The 26,779-nt window shown below is 44.2% G+C and overlaps 1 protein-coding gene across 5 annotated transcripts in view; it reads right to left on the bottom strand.

Annotated features, from left to right (window-relative positions):
• Positions 1-9,636: 9,636 nt before the first annotated feature.
• LOC142292139 (uncharacterized) overlaps positions 9,637-26,779 on the bottom strand; it is a 218,340-nt gene continuing 201,197 nt past the window's right edge. For 2 of the 5 annotated variants that reach the window (XM_075337288.1, XM_075337287.1), the window contains exons 17-20: positions 24,946-24,995; positions 20,545-20,596; positions 14,134-14,248; positions 9,637-11,910 (exon numbers count right to left, since the gene is read on the bottom strand). In XM_075337288.1, the coding sequence (XP_075193403.1) occupies positions 11,478-11,910; positions 14,134-14,248; positions 20,545-20,596; positions 24,946-24,995 (650 nt within the window). In that variant the 3' untranslated portion in view covers positions 9,637-11,477. The remainder of the gene's footprint in view (positions 11,911-14,133; positions 14,249-20,544; positions 20,597-24,945; positions 24,996-26,779) is intronic. The other 3 variants (XM_075337285.1, XM_075337286.1, XM_075337289.1) reach the window with 2 other exon arrangements.

The raw sequence follows: 26,779 nt of genomic DNA, 5'->3' as shown, positions 1-26,779 counted from the left end.
AATGCAATCCAAAGGATGTTCGGAGAACTGAAAACCATGAACCAAAAGAACAATTCAACATAAACAACATGTGTACACAAAAGAACAACCAGCCCGAAGGGTACAGGGGCGGGTGCTGGGTCTCCCAATAGGAGCTAGAAGAAAAGGAATTTACGGTAAGTAAACAAAATTCCCTTCTTCTTTGTCGCTCCATTGGGAGACCCAGACAATTGGGACGTCCAAGAGCAGTCCCTGGGTGGGTAAAAGAATACCTCAATAAAAAAGAGCCGAAAAAACGGCCCCCTCTTACAGGTGGGCAACCGCCGCCTGAAGGACTCGCCTACCTAGACTGGCGTCTGCCGAAGCATAGGTATGCACTTGATAGTGTTTCGTGAAAGTGTGCAGACTAGACCACGTAGCTGCCTGACACACCTGCTGAGCCGTAGCCCGGTGCCGCAATGCCCAGGACGCACCCACGGCTCTGGTAGAAGGGGCTTTCAGCCCTGAAGGAAGCGGAAGCCCAGAAGAACGGTAGGCTTCGAGAATCGGTTCCTTGATCCACTGAGCCAAGGTTGACTTGGAAGCCTGCGAACCCTTACGCTGACCAGCGACAAGGACAAAGAGCGCATCTGAACGACGCAGGGGCGCCGTGCGGGACACGTAGAGCCGGAGTGCTCTCACAAGATCCAAAGAGTGCAAATCCTTTTCACACTGGTGAATTGGATTAGGGCAAAATGAAGGTAAGGAGATATCCTGATTGAGATGAAAAGGAGATACCACCTTAGGGAGAAATTCCGGGACCGGACGCAGAACCACCTTATCCTGGTGAAACACCAGGAAGGGGGCTTTGCATGACAGCGCTGCTAGCTCAGACACTCTCCGAAGTGATGTGACTGCCACTAGGAAGGCCACCTTCTGCGAAAGGCGTGATAGAGAGACATCCCGCAGCGGCTCGAAAGGTGGCTTCTGAAGAGCCGTTAGCACCCTGTTAAGATCCCAGGGTTCCAGCGGACGCTTGTAAGGTGGGACTATGTGGCAAACTCCCTGCAGGAACGTGCGTACTTGCGGAAGCCTGGCTAGACGCTTTTGAAAAAACACGGAGAGCGCCGATACTTGGCCCTTGAGAGAGCCGAGTGACAAACCCTTGTCCATTCCGGATTGAAGGAATGAAAGAAAAGTGGGTAAGGCAAACGGCCATGGAGGAAAACCGTTATTAGCGCACCAGGATAGGAAGATTTGCCAAGACCTATAATAGATCTTGGCGGACGTAGGCTTCCTGGCTTGTCTCATGGTGGCAATGACATCCTGAGATAACCCTGAAGACGCTAGGAACCAGGACTCAATGGCCACACAGTCAGGTTGAGGGCCAAAGAATTCAGATGGAAAAACGGGCCTTGTGACAGCAAGTCTGGGCGGTCTGGAAGCGCCCACGGTTGACCCACCGTGAGATGCCACAGATCCGGGTACCACGACCGCCTCGGCCAGTCTGGAGTGACGAGAATGGCGCGACGGCAGTCGGACCTGATCTTGCGTAGTACTCTGGACAGCATCGCCAGAGGAGGAAACACATAAGGCAGTCGAAACTGCGACCAATCCTGAACTAACGCGTCCGCCGCCAGAGCTCTGTGATCCTGAGACCGTGCCATGAATGCCGGGATTTTGTTGTTGTGCCGTGACGCCATGAGATCGACGTCCGGCGTTCCCCAGCGGCGACAGATCTCTCGAAACACGTCTGGGTGTAGAGACCATTCCCCCGCGTCCATGCCCTGATGACTGAGAAAATCTGCTTCCCAGTTTTCTACGCCCGGGATGTGAACTGCGGAGATGGTGGAGGCTGTTTCTTCCACCCACTGCAGAATTCGTCGGACTTCCTGGAATGCTTGACGACTGCGAGTGCCGCCTTGGTGGTTGATGTATGCGACGGCAGTGGCGTTGTCCGACTGGATACGGATCTGCCTGCCCTCCAGCCACCGATGAAAAGCCAATAGGGCTAGATACACTGCCCTTATCTCCAGAATATTGATCTGAAGGGATGACTCTATCGGAGTCCAGGTTCCCTGAGCCCTGTGGTGGAGAAAAACCGCTCCCCAACCTGACAGGCTCGCGTCCGTGGTGACCACAGCCCAGGTTGGGGGTAGGAAGGATTTTCCCTACGACAGAGAATTGGGAAGGAGCCACCACTGAAGGGACGTCTTGGTTGCAAGGGAAAGAGAGACGTTCCTGTCGAGGGAAGCCGTACTCCTGTCCCATTTGCGGAGAATGTCCCATTGGAGTGGCCGAAGATGAAATTGCGCGAACGGGACTGCCTCTATAGCTGCCACCATCTTCCCCAGGAAGTGCATGAGGCGCCTTAAGGGGTGTGACTGACTCCAAAGAAGGGATTGCACCCCTGCCTGCAGAGAAAGCTGTTTGTCGCTCGGAAGCTTGACTAACGCTTGCTGGGTATGAAACTCCATCCCAAGGTACGTCAGTGATTGGGTCGGTGTCAACGTGGATTTCGGGAAGTTGATGATCCACCCGAACCGCTGGAGAGTCGCCAGAGCGACAGATAGACTTTGTTGACACGCCACCCGATACAAGGCCCTGACTAGGAGATCGTCCAAGTAGGGAATCACCGAGTGGCCCTGAGAATGCAGGACCGCCACAACGGATGCCATGACTTTGGTGAAAACCCGTGGGGCTATCGCCAAGGCGAAAGGCAATGCCACGAACTGGAGGTGTTCGTCCCCGATGGCGAAACGCAGGAAACTGATGCTCGGGTGCGATCGGTACATGGAGATAAGCATCCTTGATGTCGATCGATGCTAGGAAGTCTCCTTGTGACATCGAGGCGATGACCGAGCGGAGAGATTCCATCCGAAACCGTCTGGTTCTCACATGTCTGTTGAGTAGCTTGAGGTCCAGAACGGGACGGAATGACCCGTCCTTTTTTGGCACCACGAACAAGTTGGAGTAAAATCCGCGACCACGTTCCTGAAGGGGAACGGGGATCACGACTCCTTCCATCTTTAGAGCGGCCACTGCCTGAAAAAGTGCGTCGGCCTGAGCAGGGGGCGGAGAGGTTCTGAAGAAACGAGCCGCAGGACGAGAGCTGAACTCTATCCTGTAACCATGAGACAGAATGTCTCTCACCCATCGGTCTTGAACATGTGGCCACCAGGCGTCGCCAAAGCGGGAGAGCCTGCCACCGACCGAGGATGCGGCCAGGGGAGGCCGAGAGTCATGAGGAAGCCGTCTTGGAGACAGTGCCTCCTGCGGCCTTTTGTGGGCGAGACTTGGATCGCCACGTATAGGAGTTCCTCTGGCCTTTCTCCGGCCTGTTGGACGAAGAGGATTGGGACTTGGCGGAGGGACGAAAGGACCGAAATCTCGATTGAATTTTTCTCTGTTGAGGTCTCTTAGGTTTGGCCTGGGGTAAGGAGGAATCCTTTCCTTTGGATTCCTTAATAATCTCATCCAATCATTCGCCAAACAAACGGTCGCCAGAAAACGGCAAACCGGTTAAGAACCTCTTGGAAGCCGAGTCTCCCTTCCATTCGAGCAGCCACATGGCCCTGCGGACTGCCACAGAGTTAGCGGATGCTACAGCCGTACGGCTAGCAGAGTCCAGGACGGCGTTCATGGCGTAGGACGAAAAGGCTGACGCCTGAGAGGTCAAAGACGCAACTTGCGGAGCAGAATTACGTGTGACAGCATTAATCTCAGTCAGACAAGCTGAGATAGCTTGGAGTGCCCACACGGCTGCAAAGGCCGGGGCAAAAGACGCGCCTGTGGCCTCATAGATGGACTTCACCAGGAGCTCTATCTGTCTGTCAGTGGCATCCTTTAGGGATGAGCCATCTGCAACCGACACCACGGATCTAGCCGCCAATCTGGAGACTGGAGGATCCACTTTGGGACAGTGAGCCCAACCCTTAACGACTTCAGATGGGAAGGGGTAACGCGTGTCAGTGAGGCGTTTAGCAAAGCGCTTGTCCGGGACCGCTCTGGGTTTCTGGACAGCATCCCTGAAGTTAGAGTGATCAAAAAACGCATTGCGTGTACGTTTGGGGAACCGAAACTGGTGTTTCTCCTGCTGAGACACCGACTCCTCTACAGGAGGAGGCAGGGGAGAGAGATCCAACACCTGGTTGATGGACGAGATAAGATCATTTACTAAGGCGTCCCCTTCAGGTGTATCAAGGTTAAGGGCGACGTCAGGGTCAGAACCCTGAGCTGCGACGTCCGCCTCGTCCTCCAGAGAGTCCTCAAGCTGGGATCCCGAGCAGCGTGAGGAAGTCGGGGAAGAGTCCCAGCGAGCCCGCTTAGCCGGTCTAGGACTGCGGTCCGGGCAGGAGTCCTCCGCCTGAGACCTAGGGGCCAACCTGGGAGCGCGTTGCGGCGCGGACCGAGAGGGGCCTGGAGGCGACGAGCTAACAGGGGCCGGTGCCTGTGAAAGGTCCAGTCTGGACTGCAAAGCCTCTAGCAGCTTAGAAGACCATTTGTCTATAGACTGTGCCATGGATTGAGAAAGTGACTCAGAGTTTCTCAGCAAAAAAGAGGCGAACTCTGTCCCTGCAGCCTGGACAGGGGGAGCAGGGGGGTCTACATGAGCCGAGGGGCCCACCAGTGTCCGAGGCTCCGGCTGAGCAAGCGAAACAGGGGTCGAGCATTGCTCACAGTGAGGGTAGGTGGAACCCGCAGGTAACGTAGCCCCACAAGAGGTACAGGCCACAAAAAAACCCTGTGCCTTAGCAGCTTTGCTCCTTGTGGACGACATGCTGTTGTCTCCTAGGAGAGTGATCACTGAGGGTATATGGGAAAGGGGTATACAGCCCGACCGAACAGAGATTAGATTATATATATATATATATATATATATATATATATATATATATATATATATATATATATATATATATATATATATATATATACACACGTATCTATTCCGGCACCCTAGGGGGACCAGCACCGGGTGACCGGTGTGGCTTACCGACCGCTAACGAGCGGAGTGTGTCCTCCAGATTCCCTGCCTTGGATCCCCCGGAGCTGCAGAGCTGTTCACTGAGAATCCTCCACCGGCAGAATGCCAAAAAATGGCTGCCGGAGCTCTCAGGGGAGGAGTGGAGCCGTGGGCGGCGCCAGGAAAGTGCGGGAATCTGGGGTCCCCACAGTGATCAGTGAGGGGGGAGGAAAACATGCAGGATGCTCCAGCCCTCACATCCGACGTCAGGTCGGTAATCCCGCCCTTACCCCTGACAGGCAGGCCCGGGGGCGGGATTTTTGCGACTAGGCCGCGATGAAGCCGGGGACTAAATTTGAGACCACGCCCAACAAGCAGGCACGGTCGGCGCGGAAGTCCACCGGCCTTCTCAATTCAGCAGCTGCCGCGGCTTCCGGGAAGGTGCGCTCCCTGCACAGTCCCCAATGGGGACACAGAGTACCTTTGAGTTGCAGGGCCCGGTCCCTGAGGTTGAAGAGGCTCCGGACCGGCAGGTTCCCACAGGGGCTGCGGATGGAGTACGGTCCCAGTAAATGGATGACCGCTTAGGATCCCACTTCTCCCAGAGCCGCATAAGGGATGGTGAAGGAGACGGCATGTGGCTCCAGCCTCTGTACCCGCAATGGGTACTTCAACCTTAACAACACCGCCGACATAGTGGGGTGATAAGGGAACATGCCGGGGGCCCCGTGGGGGCCCTCTTTTCTTCCAACCGACATAACTAAGTATGAGAATGCATGAGTGGATGTGTGCCTCCTTCCACACAAAGCATAAAACTGAGGAGCCCGTGATCCACGGGAGGGTGTATAGGCAGAGGGGAGGGGTTACACTTTTTAAAGTGTAATACTTTGTGTGGCCTCCGGAGGCAGAAGCTATACACCCAATTGTCTGGGTCTCCCAATGGAGCGACAAAGAAAAGAAGAAAAAGTAGTGGGAAAAAAAAAAAAAAAGTATCCAACCTTTTTTAATAGGAATCTGTCAGCTCTGAAAATGCTATATACAAGTGCATCTCAATAAATAGAATATCATCAAAAAGTTAATTTATTTCAGTAATTCAATACAAAAAAGGAAACATACTGTATATATTATATAGAGTCATTACAAATATTGTGATCTATTTCAAGTGTTAATGTTGATTATGGATTACAGCCAATAAACCCAAAAATCATTATCTCAGAAAATTAGAATAATTACCACACAACACCTGCAAAGGCTTCTGAAGTGTTTTAGGGTATGTGCGCACGTTGCTTTTTACCTGCTTTTTTGCTGCTTTTTCTTCTGCGCTGTTTAATGCCAAAATGGATGTGTTCTTCTATTCAAGCAAAGTCTATGGGAATTTGGGTTTCTTGTTCACACTATGTTGTTCAAAATGCTGCCTTTTTGAGGCAGAACTTTGGTCAAAAACTCAGCTTTTCAAAGAAGCAACATGTCAATTGTTTTTGCCATTTGGGTTTTGCACTGCAAAGCTGAGTTTTTGACCAAAGTTCTGCCACAAAAAGGCAGCATTTTGAACAACATAGTGTGAACAAGAAACCCAAATTCCCATAGACTTTGCTTGAATAGAAGAACACATCCATTTTGGCATTAAACAGCGCAGAAGAAAAAGCAGCAAAAAAGCAGGTAAAAAGCAGGTAAAAAGCAACATGCGCACATACCCTAAAATGGTCCCTTAGTCTGGTTCACTAGGCTACACAATCAGGAGGTAGACTGTTGACTTGACAGATGTACAGAAGGCAGTCATTGACATACTCCATAAGGAGGGTAAGCCACAAAAGGTGATTGGTAAAGAAGCTGGCTGTTCACAGAGTGCTGTATCCAAGCATATTAATGGAAAGTTGAGTGGAAGAAAAAAAGCGTAGTAGCAAAAGGTGCACAAGCAACCGGGCTCACCGCAGCCTTGATATGTTTAAGACAAGGCCATTCAAAAATTTGGGGGAGATTCACAAGGAGTGGACTGCTGCGGGAGTCAGTGCTTTAAGACCCACCACACACAGACGTATCCAGGACATGGGCTGCAAGTGTCGCATTCCTTGTGTCAAGCCACTCATAACCAATAGACAACGCCAGAAGCGTCTTACCTGGGCCAAGGAGAAAAAGAACTGGTCCAAGGTGTTGTTTTCTAATTAAAGTAAATTTTGCATTTCATTTGGAAATCGCGGTCCCAGAGTCTGGAGGAAGAGTGGAGAGGCCACAATCCAAGCTGCTGAGGTCTGGTGTGAAGTTTCCACACTCAGTGATGGTTTGGGGAGCCATGTCATCTTCTGGAGTAGGTCCACTGTGTTATATCAAGACCAAAGTCAGCGCAGCCATCTACCAGGAAATTTTAGAGCACTTCATGCTTCCCTCTGCCGACAAGCTTTTTGGAGATGGAAATTTCATTTTTCCAGCAGGACTTGGCACCTATCCACACTGACAAAAGTACCAATACTTGGTTTAATAACCACAGGTGATTGATTGGCCAGCAAACTCACCTGACCTAAACTCCATAGACAATCTAGGGGTATTGTCAACAAGAAGATGAGATACACCAGACCCAACAATGCAGATGAGCTGAAGGCTGTTATCAAAGCAACCTGGGCTTTCATAACACCTCAGCAGTGGCACAGGCTGATCGCCTCCATGCCACGCCGCATTGATGCAGTAATTCTGCAGAAAGAGCCCTGACCAAGTAATGAGTGCATTTACTGTATATGCTTTTCAGTAGGCTTGCAGTTTAAAATAATTTTTTTCAGTTGGTCTTATATAATATTCTAATTTTCTGAGATAATGACTTTTGGGTTTTCATTGGCTGTAAGCCATAATCATCAACAGTAACAGAAATAAACACTTGAAATAGATCCCTCTGTGTGTAATGACTCTATAGAATATAGGTTTCCCTATTTGTATTGAATTACTGAGATAAATTAACTTTTTGATGATATACAAATTTATTGAGATGCCCCTGTACCTGCAGATATGGGGTCAATCTGCAGGTAAATAATGTTACAATGCTGCCTGGAGCCTTACTGAAAGGAGAAAATAAAATTAACCTATTTTCTCCCTGGAGCCACCAGCTAGTCTCCAATCACTCTACTGTTAGCAAGTCCCAAGACTGTCAGATCACTGTTCTGGGAAGTGCTTACAGTATAGTAAATGGTATGTCCACTGAGTCTGAGAGCGGGTCTGCTATCGCCGGGAGTCTCTTCTTGTTGAGTGGGAGGAGGTAGAAGATTGAGAAGCCGCCATCTTCCCTTTCATGGCACTTGTATCACTGGAGAAAAAGTCTGTAACTTTTGCAGGGGAAGTTCACTTCTGTGATTTCCCTCTGGTCATGGCGGATCAGTGGTATCTGCAAGGAGCAGGGTGAGCCCGAAACATTAAAAAGATCTCACGAGTGGATTATTTGAGCCACTTCAGAGCCTATAAGACACAAACAATCGAGCAGTGCACATCTCGTATTTAATGCATATGCCACTCCATAAAGGATTTTTAGAAAGAATTGAATACAAGAGTTTTAAAGGCTAAGTATAAAATATAACAACTTTATTTGATATGAAAAGATTAAAAAGATTCAGTTTATATAATTACAATATCATGGTGCAAAATAATGGGTGAGAACCCACGTGCTAGTGAGAGAGTCCAAGCAAGACCACCAAAGGAATGGGAAGTCTAAAGGGAAAGGACTCAGTATAACTATAGTCATGTCATAGCTGACAAGTGGGGAGCCTCCAACACATACTCCAAAAGGTATAATGGATAGACCACCATGCAACTGACCAGTGTGGGGCTATTACTATGCAAGAGGCAACAAACGGGTCAGCATAAATTTTAAAGTTAAAGTCCTAACACTTACACATGGCTAAGATGGTCGCCTGGACGTCTCACAGCAAGAAAAAGAACTTATTTTTCTTGCTGTGAGACGTCCAGGCGACCATCTTAGCCATGTGTAAGTCTTAGGACTTTAACTTTACAATTTATGCTGACCCGTTTGTTGCCTCTTGCATAGTAATTGCCTGACACTGGTCAGTTGCATGGTGGTCTATCCATTATACCTTTTGGAGTATGTGTTGGAGGCTCCCCACTTGTCAGCTATATGACATGACTATAGTTATACTGAGTCCTTTCCCTTTGGACTTCCCATTCCTTTGGTGGTCTTGCTTGGGCTCTCTCACTAGCACGTGGGTTCTCACCCATTATTTTGCACCATGATATTGTAATTATATAAACTGAATCTTTTTAATCTTTTCATATCAACTCAAGTTGTTATATTTTATACTTAGCCTTTAAAACTCTTGTATTCAATTCTTTATAAAACTTCAGAGCCTATGTAGCCAGAGCTCAAAGCTTATGCTGTTGGCGCCATCAGCGTTCAGGCCATGCCCAGTATAGTGAATGGTGCTTTGCAGGCAGAACTAAACCAGCGGCTGTTAGAGGCATATGATAGATGAATAAGACAGCCATCATCTACCAGGAATAGAGCAGGCTCAGCTCCTGAGCCCGTTCCATTTCTCCATTCCATGCAAAGCTGTGTGTGTGTGTGTGTGTGTGTGTGTCACTAATTGTTAAGGGGTTAATAAGTTAAAGCCTTCCAAAGTTATTGACATATAAATTGACAGATGTCAGATTTGAAAATGGGGCTGCAATTATAGCTGCCATTACCATGCCATACAGAGGTTTACTTTTAGAAACCAGTACAGACAATTATGAGGAAGTTGCATGTAGTAATCAATACAGATTTTATGTTTTAAAGTGCAGTGGAAAAATAAAGTTCATATCTGATCAGTTACTTAAGGAAAACTCTCCCTAAGGCCTCATTTGTGAATCACGTACAAGCTCTATCCGTGATTTTCACTTGTAGAACATGTACACATTATAGTCTACTGAGCTGTTTACATGTTGGTGTAAATCATTGAAACATGCCTGTATTTGATACGTGTGACAGATGAAAATTACCCATAAAAATCTATGGATCCATGAAAGTCACGGATAGCATCAGTGTACAGCCCGTGTGCTGTCCTTAAAATGAACATTACAGTAAATCGGAGAAGCTTTGTAGTTTATTTTTTGGTAACTGAAAATCATTGATGAAGCATTGATGGAAAAAAGGACACACTGACCAAACACTGGTGAAAACGCCGATCCAAACCACTGATGAACAAAGGTCTGTATTTCTACATGGTGAAATTAGCCATACCTATATGCCTCATTGATTTTTGGCAAAAATCCTCTTTTATATCTTCTATCTTTCAGGCTATGGGGCATGCGCTGCCCGGAAGATAAGCCGACCTCCGGTCTACATTACACAAGATTCCTCCTCTTCTTCTGTTCCCTGGTGTCCCTGTGACATCAGGTGCGTGGTCAGAAATATCAAGCCTGCACATTATGCCTGCTGTCCCTCTCTGCACTGTTAGGCCCTTCTCTGGGCACAGGCTCCAATTTTGAAGTGCTCAGGTGCGGGAGAGCCACTGCTACTTCACAGTGCAGGGGAGACACGGGAGGCAGAACACGCAGGCGTGGGATTTCCGGCCACGCCCTTGACGCTACTGGGACTCTGAAGAGAAGGGGAGGAGGAATCCTGTATAATGAAGACCGGAGGCAGGCTTATCTTCCGGGCAGTACACGCCCCATAGCCCGGAAGATATAAAAGAGGATTTTTGCCGAACGACCCCTCATCCAGCAGGAATACAGGTATGGCTAAATTCATGTCTATGCCACCTGTATGCCCATATTACTAACTAAAACAAAAGCAATAGGGTGTCAGATTCCCTTTAAAGTGTCTCTTTGGTTAAGAAGAAAAATCTTCAGTCACTCTACATGACTAATGAAATCACGACGGCTGTACAATGCACTGTCCCGATTTCGCTGTATTCGCTGCACGAGTGAACGGTTATGCAATTATTTATAGGATTTTTATACTTGCAGTCACGTGCCGACTAGACTGTTCCCCACTTCTCAGTGTTCAAGCAGAGTAGAGTCTAGTTGGCCCTTGACTGCATTATATAAATCACATACATGTGCTTATACAGGAGTAATACAGGGGAATCGTGTCAGTGTGCACATCACACACAGTCATTATTTAACACTCTGCAGTCATATCAAGTGACTGACAACTTTTCTTCTTAGACTGGAAAACGCTTTTAAGCAGTTATCCAGCTACATCACTCTTTCACAAAAGCTTCCCGACATAATGCTTCATCACAAGTAGACGAATACAGTTTTTTAATGACAGGAATTGGCTGTATAGTATTTACAAGAGCTGAAATTGTGTCTCAGAGTCAATAATGTTTGAGAGCTGTAAAATGCTAGTGCAGTGTACGGGGCGTTTTGTTGCTCCATTGCAACTGTTCGGTAACACAGACTTACACTTTTGATAATATATTGCACCTCTACTTGTAACGGCTTTCTGAGTGATTACTTTTCTTTCAATTTATTCTGCAAAAATCTAGTAAAACGTTTTTAAAAAATGACAACTTTTTTTGCGTTTTCTTTTCTGTCTTTTCAAAAAATTGTACTAATCCGAAGAACCAGAAGTGCTTCAAGGTGAGGACTGCTCAAAACTCTCCAGGAAAGTCCGAAGGTTGGCGATTAAAACGTCAACTTCAGGCAGGACTGGGTGTGCACGAAATAAATCTGCCGAAGCCAGGATATAGGACATGTATTTGGCCTGTCTATCCTCTGGCAAGTGCCGACATTGTCCTGCAACTGCACAGCCAAATCCATCCATGTCATCTAGATCTTCAACTCGTTCATATTGAGAACTTGACAGGATTATACCCCTGGGCAAGAGACCATTCAACCGCCTTCTAACTGGTGTGGTCATCTCAGAAGGCCCAGAATGGTATTCTGATGGCTGTTCATACTTTGCTGGCCCCGGAGTTTCAGACTCTTCCAGCAGTGAATCTTCTGTGACGCTAGAATCATCTTGGTTCTCAGGAATCTCCTCCTTTTCTGGTAAGTTTAGTTCAGTTCTAAATGTAAAAAGAAGAATTAGTCTTGTAGCACCACTTCAGTTTGGTATCCTCACATAGATTAAAGCATAACTCTTATTTCAGGTGACTTTTTAGAATAAAGGTGTGTGTAAATGAGGAATAACACTAATTTTAGCATAAAAAGACTTTTATCTTGCATTTTTCACCAGTTTTCCCTAACTATAATGTTTCAATTACACTCCACACACAGAGGACCTATTGCTCCTCTAGATCTAAATCACACCCTCAAAAATAAAACAAAAACTGAAAACAGTGTAGACCGTAAAACACCCACTATTCAAGCCTCTGTGTTTCCCTACCCCTCCTTTAATACGCTCCTGCTTACTTGTAGTCCCTCTTCTCTCCATAGACTTTTATGGGCAGTGTGTGATCTCTCAATGAGCTAACAGTACATCTTAATATCTCTAGACAGATTTTAGCAGTTTTTCAAAGTAAATGTTTAGGTTTAGGGAGCAAAAGGGAAGAGAACTGGCTCATAAATGGAGAAAAAGGTATTTTGCTCGAAAAAAGATATATGAAAGTTTCTTCACTTGTACTCATACTTGTACTTGTACTTCACTTTGTATTCATTAATACAAAGTTGGTTGAAATACCAGTGACCATATTAATTCTCTTTCCTGCATTCTATTTTTAGTGACTTAAAAATTACAGCTAAAGCTCCAAGTTTTTTTTAATTTTTAACAATTTTTAAAGTAGAGGGTAATACGAGGGGCTGCTCATAAGTCTTTGGCTTTACCCATAAAGAAATAAGATCAGATGATGAAACTTTACATTTATTCCACATACTCTCTACTTATGTCAACACACTTCCTACATCGGTATTCCAAATTCTGTAAACCTAGCAAAAAGGATTTTGGTTGTGCCTCAAACCAGGCATCCGTAGCAGTCATGGCATCAGAAATGGTGTGACATTTGGTACCCTTGAGGTGTTTCTTCAGGTTTGGAAACAGATGATAGTCGGAGGGAGCTAGATCTGGTCAATAAGGTGGGTGGTCAACCAGCAGTTTTACCGTGGTCGCTTGTGCAGTGTGAGTGGAGGCATTGTCTTGCAGGACAAGATTCCTTTATACAGCTTGCCGTGCCTTTTGGCCTTCAGAGCTGCCTTCAATTGGTCCAAAAGTTCAATGTAACACCTTGAATTGATGGTGGAACCCTTTTGAAGGTAGTCCACTAGCAGCACGCCCTCCTTATCCCAGAATACAGGCGCCATCACCTTAGTGGCTGATTTTTGCACCCTAAAATTCTTTGGCTGAGGAGAACCACTGTGACTCCACTCTTTTGATAGCTCCTTGTTTTCAGTGTCATACAAATAAATGCAGGGGGATTCATAGTGACCAGTCAATCCAGGAAATTCTTAGCAGTCCAGAAACGCTGACAAATAGACCGGGAAGTTTTCACTCGCATGCTTCTCTAATCTGTTGTCAAACATTTGGGGACCACTTTGCAGATAGCTTCCTCATGTCCAAATGTTCATGGATCATGACACAAACACGTTCACGTGAAATCCCCATGATGTCTGCTATTGCTTTAGCTGAAATTCGTCAATTGTCCAGTATGAGGTTGTGCACAGCATCGGCGATCTCCGTAACAACCACCACTCTCGGTCGTCCAGGACGTTCCTCATCATTGGTGCTGAAGTGGCCCGTTTTAAATTTGGCAACCCAGTTCTTAATTGTGGAATATGAAGGGCATTGATCCCCCAATGACTGCGGCATATCATTATAAATATCGTTTGCGGACTTTCCTTGCAGAAACAAGACTTTTATCACCCCTCTGCTCTCAGTTGCTGTGAATATTGCATTAGACTCTGCCATTTTGGTTTCCCGTGTGCGTAGAACACTGTTGCCATAAGCAATGAACAACATTTTGAAAACATATATTAGACACATAAGGCTTTCATGTGATGTAACATTTGTTACCATAGAAACAAAAAAAGATCACAAAGCCAAAGATTTATCAGCAGCCCCTCGTATAAGCATACCCAACCACATTACAGGGCGCCATCCCTATTTCATCTCTTTCTTCTCAGTAATATGTAAAAAGCACTAAAGGAACAGAAGTAAGGGAGAGACAATCTAACCAGTCTTCATGTTCCTCTTAGCGTCAATCTCCCAAGTGTTTCTATCACAGAGGACAAAATGGTAAATGAAATTAGTAATCTTTAATTGTATACACCAGATTAGCGGTAGGAGAGATACTTACTGCTGGGGTAACATGTCTGGTAAGAGCTTTGTATGATGCAAGAATCGCTGTCCCTCTGAAGTAATGGATTCTGTATTTTCCAGACACACCAGATCTTTTTTTTTCATGGGATCATCTGTCATAATTTGAAATACAATATTGTGAATGTGTGAACCAAGTCTTACATAAAACTGAGCAAAATTGAGAAGCTGTGTTTTCAGATGTATCCCCTTCCCGCCACAGTCAACTTTCATTTTTTTTCCTTCCCTTTTTTTCAAGTCATACATTTTTATTTTAACCATGTGATGGCTTTTCTTTTTTTGTGGGATGAATTTGTCACGGTTGTCTCCCTTAGAGATTACTGACAGTTCGGAGTCTCTGATTTACCATTTGAGACTATACACATTAAATGTGTTTTTTCCTTGTGGAATGTACGGGGTTAATGTCAGTTTTCTTGCTAGCAGCAAGCTTAATACCTCTGCTCAGGTGTTTCCGCTGATAACCACTTCCAACGTGGATAAATACCCTCTGCGCCCAGTGTGAAGGCCTAGGCTATGAATCATTTGTTCATCTTATAATTAATAAGATAATCTGTCTTCATATATAATTCTTATACTGTCTTGCCACATATACTTAACTGAAAGAGTGTGTAATCGAAACTAACCATGCTTAGGACTAAGGGGTGCTTCACACACAGCGAGATCGCTACCGAAATTGCTGCTACGGCACGGTTTTGGTGACGCAACAGTGACCTCATTAGCGATCTCGCTGTGTGTGACACTGAGCAGCGATCTGGCCCCTGCTGCGAGATCGCTGCTCGTTACACACAGCCCTGGTTCGTTTTCTTCAAATGCGCTCTCCCGCTGTGACACACAGATCGCTGAGTGTGACAGCCAGAGAGCGACGAATGAAGCGAGCAGGGAGCAGGAGCCGGCATCTGGCAGCTGCGGTAAGCTGTAACCAGGGTAAACATCGGGTAACCAAGGTGGTTACCCGATATTTACCTTAGTTACAAGCCTCCGCAGCTCTCACGCTGCCAGTGCTGCCGGCTCCGGCTCTCTGCACATGTAGCTGCAGTACACATCGGGTTAATTAACCCGATGTGTGCTGTAGCTAGGAGAGCAAGGAGCCAGCGCTAAGCAGTGTGCGCGGCTCCCTGCTCTCGCGGTTATGATCGCTGCTTCGGCTGCTGTGTTTGACAGCTAAGCAGCGATCATAACAGCGACTTACAAGGTCGCTGTTACGTCACAGAAAATGGTGACGTAACAGCGACCTCGTTGTCGCTGTCGTTTAGTGTGAACCAGCCCTAAGAAGAACAAATCCACAGAGAACAAAGTCTTTAGTAACTGATATTCTTACATAGACTCTTGTTTGTCCATGTCTAGACACGTGAAACAAAGGGATGTTGCTGACATATAGGAAAGACTGTTTAAACAAGAGAATGAACCATGCCTAAACTGGTTGGTTGGTTAATAGATAACTTGGATGTAGAGTAAGCTGTATAAATATGTATGTCTTGAATACAGGGATGAGAAGAACTTCATTGTGGTTCTCCCAACTAGAGACATGTCTCTGTGTGGTTATTTTCCCTGATTCATATACATCTGCGTAGACCTGATTTGGAATTCTCCTCAGTGACCCTAAGAGAGACCGCCTGGAGGTCTCCCCCCAACACCAGCAGAGGGTTTTGGTTATTCAGAATTCATTCTTGAGCGGGAAGGAGGTGTTTGCTGCTGCTACTGCTGTCTTTTGTGACTTGGTGTGGAGTAAAGCTATGTGCGCACGATGCGTTTCTGCGCGTTTTTCGGGTACGTTTTTGGTCTAAAAACTGCATGACTTTGCTTCCCCAGCAAAGTCTATGAGTTTTCATTTTTCAGTCCGCACAGTGCAGTTTTGTTTTAGGTGCGTTTTTATGGGGACCACAAAGATGCAACATGTCAATTCTTTCTGCATTTTTGCCAGCGTTTTTCACCCATGCAATGCATTGGAAAAAAACGCAGCAAAAAATGCACAAAAACGTGCAAAAACACATGCGTTTTTATCGCAGGTGCGTTTGTTGCGGCCAAAAACGCACAAAAATGCTGCATCTTTGTGGTCACAAAAAAAGGCAACATGCGAAACATAGCCATACCATTTAGTTACCTTCTCCTTACCTTATTTACCCCATATTCACCTTCTTGTAGTCCCCCTGGTGTTTGTTTTTGGTGTACGTGAGTTTTGTTTTCCCCCTAGTCTGTGTTGTTCGTTAGTGGGGTTTTGTGACTACACTTGAGTGGTTGGTGTGGAGGGTATTACATCGGGGTCTAGGACAGGAGATAGGGACACGCTAGGGGCCCAGACCTCACTACCATCGAGTGTACCTCTAGGTTAAACGTCAGCACAGGGTGCTAACTGGTCTGAGGGCTTGTACTATAGTGGAGAAAATAAATTTAGAAATTGAAAAGAAATACTTTTTACAATATTTTCTTCAGTGGAGGATGAGGGTTTGTTTTTTGGCATGGTGAGCTGATGTTTATATTTATTCTATTTTGAGGACCATACAACAATTTTATAGCTTTTTATTTAATTTTTTTTAGGAAAGTGTAGTGACGGATAAAAAAAACCATAATTCTGGTGCTTCTCTTTTTTTGTGTCGTTTAAAGTGTGTCTTCATTAATTTTATATTTTGGCATAAATATTTATAGACGAGGTAAATACCAAATATGCTTACTATTTATTCTTTTATTTTTACAAGGGGAAAAAGGGGAGTAATTTATATTTTATTATTTTTAATGTAATTGTTTTTTACATTTAACTTCTTCTACTGCAATACAATATTACTACTATGTCCTACAAGGCCTTACTATCAATCTCTACTCTGCTTTGTGTGCGTGCTCGGCCAGGAGCTATGCGCGTCTGTCTTTTTTGGGGATGTCAGTTTTGAGTAACTGGATGGAGTCTCAAGATCAGGCTCAACCAATTTGCTTTTAATTTTAATGAAATATGAAAATACATTACAAAAAAAATCAGTTATTGTTTGACAATCCATAACAGAATGGTTGTGTAATGTTGTTTTAAAGTAAGTACGCCAGGCTCATCAGGTCTTGGGAACCTATTTATTCATATTTGTATTGTGAAATCTGGTGCTTGATCTGCTTGTGTTGAAATGGCTGAGGTATTGCAATTTTTATTCATTTAAAAGGTTACAGATCATATAACTCCACTAAAGTATTTTGCTTTTTTTTTTTTTTTTATTGTTTTGTACGTAGGTGTGAATTTCCTGTTTTGACATTTCTAGCATTGCATGAAAAGGCAAAACGAAAAACCACACTCTACCACTCACAACGCGCAGGATATAAGTAAGGGAATTTATCATCAGTAAATAAAATATTTCAATAAAATTGTTATTAGATATGTTGTTAAAACATTTATTTTATTTTTATGCGCCTATGCAATCCCAAAAAATAAAAAAAAAAAGTCTTAAAATATTATATTATTTTTAAAATGACCACTAAAAAGGGCACTTTAGACACTGCGATATCGCTATCGATATCGCTAGCGAGCGTACCTGCCCCCATCGGTTGTGCATCACGAGCAAATCGCTGCCCGTGGCGCACAACATCGCTTACACCCATCACACGGACTTACCTTCCCTGCGACGTCGTTGTGGCCGGCGAATCGCCTCCTTTCTAATGAGGCGGTTGATGCAGCGTCACAGCGACGTCACACGGCAGCCGTCCAATAGAAGCGGAGGGGCGGAGATGAGCGGCCGGAACATACCGCCCACCTCCTTCCTTCCCCAGTGCCGGTGGACGCAGGTAAGGAGATGTTCGTCGTTCCTGCAATGTCACACACAGCGATGTGTGATGCCGCAGGAATGACGACCAACCAGCGGAATGCACCACCAACGATATTATGAAAAGGAGCGACGTGTCAACGATAAACGATTTTTGAAGCTTTTGCGATCGTTGATCGACGCTCCTAGCTGTCACACGCTGCGATGTCGCTAACGACGTCGGATGTGCGTCACAAACACCGTGACCCCAACGATATATCGTTAGCCATGTCGAAGCGTGTAAAGCACCCTTAAAAGACGATACTTAATCAACTTTGATGGTTGTATACACTGCCATATACCTGGGCACAGAGGGTGTAGGGAGCGGGCACAACTTTGTTATAATGCTGCCATCTGCTAGGGACTGTAGCTAGTTTAGTCACTGCAGTCTAACAAACAGCGGCATTTAACTGGCACAATCACGAAGAGCAACTGTGAGTAACCGCGGGTAGGGGCGAATTGTGACAGCATGAATTCACTGCAGTTCAATGTCTGCAGCTATTGTCATGCCAAGTATTGCGAGAAGCCGCAGCAATGAACTTTGGCAAACTCATAAGTTCAACTAAGTTCACTGCCCGCAGTTCTCACGCCAAGTATCGCGACTCGTGATACTTGGCGCGAGAACAGCATTGAACTGCGAGGGAATTCATGCTGTTAACGATCATTCCTGCCTACAGCCGCTCACATACTACTGTGTAAGTCACAGTGGTGACCTGGGGTGACCTCATTGGATCATCTCAGTTCACTGCAGTGATTCTCACACAGCAGTGTGTGAGGCTGCAGTAACTGCTCTCTCAGCCAATGAGGAACGATCTGTTCTTCATTGGTTGGTACAGTGAGTCTTGGAAAGTCATGTGACCCCCTTTTGGATTACGTTCGACCGTGGATTAGGTTTTTGTAAGAGCAATAAATTGGTGAATGGGAGTGTCTTGTCTTCATGTTTTTAATCATTTTCTTTTTTATGTCTGTCAGGTTAGTTTTTGAGGAACGTCGTGGGACATCGCTGTGGATTACGGCGGACTTTTATGTAATAGAAATTTTTAATAAATTGGTGAATGAGGGATGTAGTCTGTGGATGTTTGTTCAAATAAAATATGTTTTTAAAAATTTCTACTGGATTTGTAATGGGGGTGTCTGCTAGACATCCACCCAATACTAATGCCAGTCCTTGATGCCAACTAGCAGTTCACAGCCGACATCAACCCCATATATTACTCCATTTTCTACAGCACCAAGACAACGGGAAGAGTAGCGTACTTTGCCAGATTTGGCGCATCTAATAGATGTGCCACCTCTGGGGCAACTGTGAGCTGCTATTTTTAGGCTGGGAAAGGCCTAATAACCTTGGCTCTTCCCACCCTAAAATATCAGCTTCCAGTAGTCTGCTGTCCCTTGGCTGGTTTTGAAAGATGGAACCTACGCCGTTTTTTTAAATTATTATTATTAATAATAATTTGTTCAAATGATTAAAAAAAAATAATAGTGAGATCCCCTCTATTTTTAAAAACTAGCCAAGGGACAGCTGAGGATTGCAGCCTGCAGCTGCTGCTGTACCTGTGCTGGTTATGAAAATTGGGGATAACCCCATGTAATTGTTTTTCTAAAATTAGTCATTTGTTCTGCTAAATAGCTGTACAAGCTATCTAGCTATCTCTCTGTCTATTCGACCCATCTAAATGACAAAATGTATAATAGGTGGCGGAAGGTTGACCGAGATGGACCTAGGTCTTTTTTCAACCTATGTAACTATTCTATCTATCTTTCTATCTAGCTATCTATCATTTTTCTAGCTTTGCACAAATTTTACACACAAAACAAAATATTTCAGTAATATCTGTTTTTTTTTCCGGTCTAGACTGGCCCTCATTCTACAGACCCTAACCTCTCCCTTATTCCAGAGGTACTTAAGATGGTCTAGACAACCAGCGTAGCCCTGACTCATCATCAGCCCTGGTCTAATACCCTCCCTACCCCCGATGAGGGCCGGGACAGGAGTGATGGAACCCACAAAACCAGACAGACAGGGAAAACCAAAGTACGAACTCACTGCAAGTACACATTGTGGTAAAGACAATACGTGCTCAGGAAGAAATAAAGAACAGGGATGAAATAAACAAATAACGAGATTATTTCCACAGCACCCTGAACAGCACTCAGCAGTTCATCACTAGCTGGATCACAACGCACAATGACCGGTCTCGCTATAGCAAAGCTAGAGCTATAATCGGCATGGAAGAACAAGTTCCACCATCTTTTAAAGGGCAGAGGCAGCTGTGATAGGTCTTCAGCAACCTGTGACCCTAGCAGCAATCCACAGGCTAGCAGGAAATAACTCCCGTTAAACTGATCATTACTAAGCACATAACTGATCGACGCCAGGCCCTAACTGAGAAACTCAAAAGCACCAGGTGGTGTGTCAGACTCTGCAGTATGAACAGGGTCAGAAGTCGCCATGACAGCTGGTGCGTATAGAGCAGAACACCGCATGACAACAAGTTAGATTCACTCAGGAAAACAGAAGTAATAATATCATCAAGTTGACATCAGTCAGTGTGAGAAAAATACATAGAAAAAGCTGAAAAATAGTAACAGGCAGCCAAATTATCCACAAAATATACCTGAAGTTTCCTGATCTTTCAAAGGTTCATCCCGATTAGTCTCCACCTGAAACTATATAATGGGTAGGTTAGTAAGAAATAAGCTTCCTGAAATTGTACACTTTTCCTTGCATCCACTTAACCTTTAAAAAACAAACACGTCTGTGCTGTCTGAGTGCAGCAGCTCTGTTCAGGGACAGACCTAGGCTTTGTCTGCAGGAAAAGGTTTTCTGAAACAGAACAACCCTTTTAATATTTGTTTTTCCTTTTTATATATCATTTGTTTTCATATTAGAGCCGTAACTCTCTATATATCTCAGTGTCACCTTAGATCTGCATTTCTCACTGGTGAATAAACGTCTTATTTGTGTATTCATTTTTTATAACAATTTCAACAACACAACAGAATTCTGCTGTAAAAGATTAGAAAAGTCAAACTGTAGGAGCAATCTGGAGTGGCGCCTAAAATCTGCAACTTTTGGAATTTTTACGCCAGTTTATCCCAGCTCCGACAAAATGGGTGAATCTGGGACGTAACGGGGATGTGACACAACAGATAGTATAAAGGCTGCTTTACACGTGAAAGCACCCGCCCCCGTCATTTGTGCGTCACGGGCCAAATCGCTAGGACGCGCAACACGTACTTACCTTCCTAGCGACGTCGCTGTGGGCGGTGAACAACCTCTTTTTTAAGGGGGAGGTTCGTGCGCCGTCACACAGCGTCCCACCAATAGAAGCGGAGGGGCGGAGACCAGCCGCATTAACGACACGCCCACCTCATTGCCAGAAGACGCAGGAATGCTGCTGTTAGTCGTTCCCGGGGTGTCACACACAGCGATGTGTGCTGCCTCAGGAACCACAAACAACCTGCGCCCAGAACGAGCAACGATATTTTGAAAATGAACTATGTGTCAACGATCAACGATTACGTGAGTATTTTTGATCGTTAACACTCGCTCATAGGTGTCACACGCAACGACGTCACTAATGACGCCGGATGCGCGTCATGAATTCCGTGACCCCGACGACATATCGTTAGAGATATCGTTGAGTGTAAAGCCCGTTTAATTCATGATTATCTGTGGCGTTCCATACTACTGAAATGTCACTCCAGTACCTGACTGGAGTGAGATATGTGGCCTTGCCACACATTAGCTGCTCCATAATCATGAATAGGTGTGTGCGTCTGACTCAAGCTCACCCCCTTATCAAGACTAGAGTGAACAACTCTGATTTTAATGAATTGGGCCCGTAAGAGTAGATAGAAGCATTAGATTTATCAAACTACAAGAAAATCTATGATAAAGCTGGCACAATTACAATTTAAGATTTTCTGGTCTCAATTTCCACTGTCTAAAGGTCCACGTACACTGGCAACATGTTTTTTGGTTGTCGATAATTAGTCTGTTTACAGAGGCCGACCCCTCTTCAGATGTGCACTGAGGGATCAGTAGTAGATCAGTAACAATTCAGTGCCTTTGGAGCTGCCATTGTTCTCGGCATGTCCTACTTACATGGGACGATGTGCTGTCAAGAACAATGATCTTTTGGCTAAACCAAAATTTTAGTTCACCCAACTGTGACTGCCCAATTGTGAAACAGACAACTTGTTTACAATAATGGTGCAGTGTGAAGGCACCTTAAGAATTAGACAATATTAATAATATGCCCATAATATTTCTGAACAAAATCTAGTATATGAAGGCCAACATTACAGTAATGCAGTAATAATAAATAGAGTGACTCACAGGTAACCTCTTCATTGATTGGAGTCATTTACTTTGCTTTCTCTTCTCAATCTGGCCCAGACAGTTACAAAGTCGTCTTTGTTCTATAACTAGTCTCTGCACAATTAATAAACATCTTTGGCTGATCATTTTGTCAGCACCCTACCCACGGCTTCACTCTCCTTGGCATTAAAGGGGTTGTCTACTACTCAAACAAACCCTTCTCAATCCCTGTTTCCCTACAGTAAGATAATAACTCATACTCACCTGCAGTCCAGGTCCATCGATGTTGGCACTGGCTCTCCCGAGAATCGTCTGACATTTTTATATAAAAAAATATTGAGATGCAAAATATTGCAAAACAAATGTCATGTCATCCCTGTGGCCAATCAGTGCTGACTTCTCCATCACCTCCTTCAGACAAATTAGACATCTGGAGGAAGAAAGAGCTGTGACTGTTCCCAATTTCTTTAGCTGTCAATTGCGTCCAATGGTAAAGGCAGTGAAGTCAGCGCTGATTTGCCACAGGGATCAAGTTACATTGTTCTGTAATATTTTGCACCTAAATATTTTACATAAGAATGTCACACGATGCCCACCTGGGAGAGCCAGTGCCAGCACTGGAGGAGAGAATATGTGTTGTCTGAGCGGTGGACAACCCCTTTACATTCATAGTAGAATGGCCATCCATATTTTTAACATCGACTATTATGCTACCTGTATGTTTTATATATATATATATATATATATATATATATATATATATATATATATATATATATATAAAAGTGTAGAACATATATTTTGTAAGTGGTGTATACACACACATAGGCATTCCAAATTATTATGCAAATGCTGTCTCTGAGTTTTCTAACTGGTAGATATAAATGAGTAAAATAATGTACAAATCATCAACTGTTATAATTTAAATCAAATTTTAGTGGACAAAAGTTCCAAAGTCCGTATTTTTTTCCAAACAAAAAAAAATATCAAAATGCATTGTTCCAAATAATTTTTTATCACTTTATGTTAAGGAGTTCTTCCAGGCTATGGGGCGTATACTGCCCGAAAGATAGCCCTGCTTCCTTGCTTCATTAGTACAGTGTTTACCGCCTATTATCATCACAGTCTGCCTGTGATGTGTATAGAGAGAAGGTATGCACACCAGTGACTATGTAAGGGGAATATATGAAAAGCAGAAACTGCTGTGTGAATACTGACATGAAAAATCCAATAGCTATATGTAAGAATAAAAGTATGAAAAATGGAACCTGCATTACTGCCATGAACATATGAATAAAGAAAAATTTAGCTATTGAATTGATCAATGCAACAGAGCCCCAACACTACGTATTTCTCTACGTTGGGGTCCCTAGCTTGTGTGTGTCCTCTCATGCAGTTAAAAAACTTACCGTGTATAGGAAGCTGAGACCCAGGCTATATATGCGTATAATGTGGACTGTCTTGGGTGGGGCCGGGTTCACAAATGAAAGACTACAAATTCATCAAAAATAACGTCTGGAATACCATACTGAGTGTGGGTGCAAAAAAATAAAAAATACACTATATAGAGAGAAGGTATGCACACCAGTGACTATGTAAGGGGAATATATGAAAAGCAGATACTGCTGTGTGAATACTGACATGAAAAATCCAATAGCTATATGTAAGAATGAAGGTATGAAAAATGGAATCTGCATTACTGCCATGAACATATGAATAAAGAAACATTTAGACTCAGTATGGTGTTCCAGACGTTATTTTTGATTAATTTGTAATATATAATATATATATACTCCATATAGTGTAGATTTTTTAGGTTTTTTGCACCCAGTTCAGACTCAGTATGGTGTTCCAGACGTTATTTTTGATTTGCCTGTGATGTGTAGCTCCTGCTCTAAAATCCCACGCACTAAAAGTTGCGAAGTTAGCCTTGAAAATTGCAGTGTAACAGGCTGTGTCGCAATATTTCTGGATTTTATTTACCTAGAACACTAGTGATGGGCAAACCCGAACTGTAAAGTTCGAGGTCCGTACTGGACACCTATTATCTGAATCACAGACTTCTCAAGCAAGTCCGTGTTACTGTTTGGGATCAGCCACCTGGATAAAAATTAAAAAAAAAAAAAAAAAAAAAGTTAAAAGTTAAAAATAGATTAATCTGCACCAAATCTACATTTCCTGGCACAAAAATGCACGAATAAGCAATGCTGTATTGACTCTGTTTCGGATGGTTATTCTCCCAGGAGATGCAGATGCGGAGGCAGGGATATCTTCCGAGCAGCATATGCCCCATAGCCTGGAAGAACTCATTAACATCTGCTATGAGGTATACAGGAAAGAGTATTATCACCATCCTATTACCTGTATGCCCATATTAACAGTTTAGAAAGGTCAACGTGGTGACAGATTCCTTTTAAGTAGTTTTCCTTTAATTCTGCTCACCAGGCAAACTAATTATCACAGGTATTTGAGATTGATTTCAGTGATCCAAAGAACTCTGAGACACAATACCCTACATAAGATTATTTGAAAACAAAAAACTAAATCTTGATGACACTAAAATTCAATTTGCATAATAATTTGGCCTGTGGCTTATATACATACACACATATACATACTCAACTCCCTGATACCTATTATTAACATTCTTCAATACTATTTAATAGCAAAAAAAATGCACACTTGTACTTACTGGCTGATCAGTTATATTGCAGTTTGTTGATTCTTTAGTGGTAGCCTGGCCTATAAGTGTAAAAATAATATTATCCAGCTTTATGAATAGACAAATATTTGAGGTAGTTTTCTAGAATTATATATGCGCAGTAGAACAAGGTATTGGATATTATCTTAACTCCTTAAAGGGATTGTCCACTATTTTAACATTGATGGACAATCCTTAGGATAGGTAATCAACGTCTGATTAGCTGAGGTCGAACACCCCGCACCCCCAACTACCAGCTGTTGTCAGTGGCAGCAGCTGTCTGGTCTTCTGATAGCGGCCACGGCCGCGTACTGTACATTCACTTCCCATTCAATCAATAGGAGGTGGATGTGCAGTGCTCGGTCGCGGCCACAATCAGAAGACTATGTAGCTATGGAACACTAAGTATTTCCGTCCGCCTGCTGAGAACAGCTGATTGGTGAGGGTGCGGTGTGTTGGAACCCAACCGATCAAACACTGATGACCTTTCTTAATAATAATAATAATAATAATAATAATAATAATAATAATATTATTATTATTAATAATAATATTTATTTAAAGAGCGCCATTAATTCTATGGTGCTGTACATGAGAAGGGTGTTACATACAGAATAGATATACAAGTTACAATAGACAGACTAATACAGAGGGAAGAGGACCCAGCCCTTGTGGGCTTACATTCTATAGGATTTTAGGGATGAGACAGTAGGTGGGGTGTATGTTGGGCGGCAGCTCCGCACGGTGGTGAGGCGGCAGCTCCTCGTGGTGGTGAGGTGGCAGTGGTGGTGGTGAGGTGGCAGCTGTGGTGGTGAAGCAGTGAGGTTATTGAAGATTATAGGCATTTCTGAACAGATGAGTTTTCAAGTTCATTTAAAGCTTCCAAGTGTAGCAGATAGTCTGACGTGTTGGGGAAGCGAATTCCAGAAGACAGGGGAGGCGTGTAAAAAGTCTTGGAGGCGGTTGCATATGGAGCGAATGAGAGAGGAGGAGAGAAGGAGATCTTGGGAGGACCAGAGATTTCGTTTTGGAGTGTAGTGAGAGATTAGTTTATAGATATACGGAGGAGACAGATTATGGATGGCTTTGTAGGTCAGTGTTAGTAGTTTGAATTGGATACGGTGGAAGATTGGGAGCCAATGGAGGGATTTGCAGAGAGGAGAAGCGGGGTGGTATTGAGGAGAGAGGTGGATCAGTCGGGCAGCAGAATTAAGGATACACTGGAGAGGGGCGATCGTGTTAGCAGGGAGACCACAGAGGAGGATGTTGTAGTAATCGAGGTGGGAGATTATGAGGGCATGCACTAGCATTTTTGTAGATTGAGAATTGAGGAAAGGACAGATTCTGGAAATATTTTTGAGTTGAAGACGGCAGGAAGTGGTGAGGGATTGGATGTGTGGTATGAAGAACAAGGCAGAGTTAAAGGTTACTCCGAGGCACTGAACTTTGCGTACTGGGGAGAGCTTGATGTAATTTTTTGTAATAGATAGATCAGGTAGGGAGCGTAGGTGAGTTGGAGGAAAGAGGATTAGCTCAGTTTTGGCCACATTGAGCTTTAGGAAGCGAGAGGACAAGTAGGATATAGCAGATAGACACTCCGGGATTATGGACAGCAGAGATGTGACATCTAAGCCAGAGAGGTAGATCTGAGTGTTATCGGCATATAGGTGATACTGGAAGCCAAGGGACTTTATGAGTTGTCCTAGGCCAAATGTATATATAAAAAAAAAAAAAAAAAAAAGTGTCCCAGGACATTGCCTTGAGGGACGCCAACAGAGAGGGTGGTATGAGGAGGTTGTGTGGGAGTGGGAGACAATAAAAGTGC

Source organism: Anomaloglossus baeobatrachus, chromosome 2 (assembly GCF_048569485.1).
Source record: "Anomaloglossus baeobatrachus isolate aAnoBae1 chromosome 2, aAnoBae1.hap1, whole genome shotgun sequence".
Taxonomy (NCBI): Eukaryota; Metazoa; Chordata; class Amphibia; order Anura; family Aromobatidae; genus Anomaloglossus; species Anomaloglossus baeobatrachus.
The sequence above is the reverse complement of the archived record's forward strand: the minus strand, read 5'-3'. Positions and strand labels throughout refer to the sequence as shown.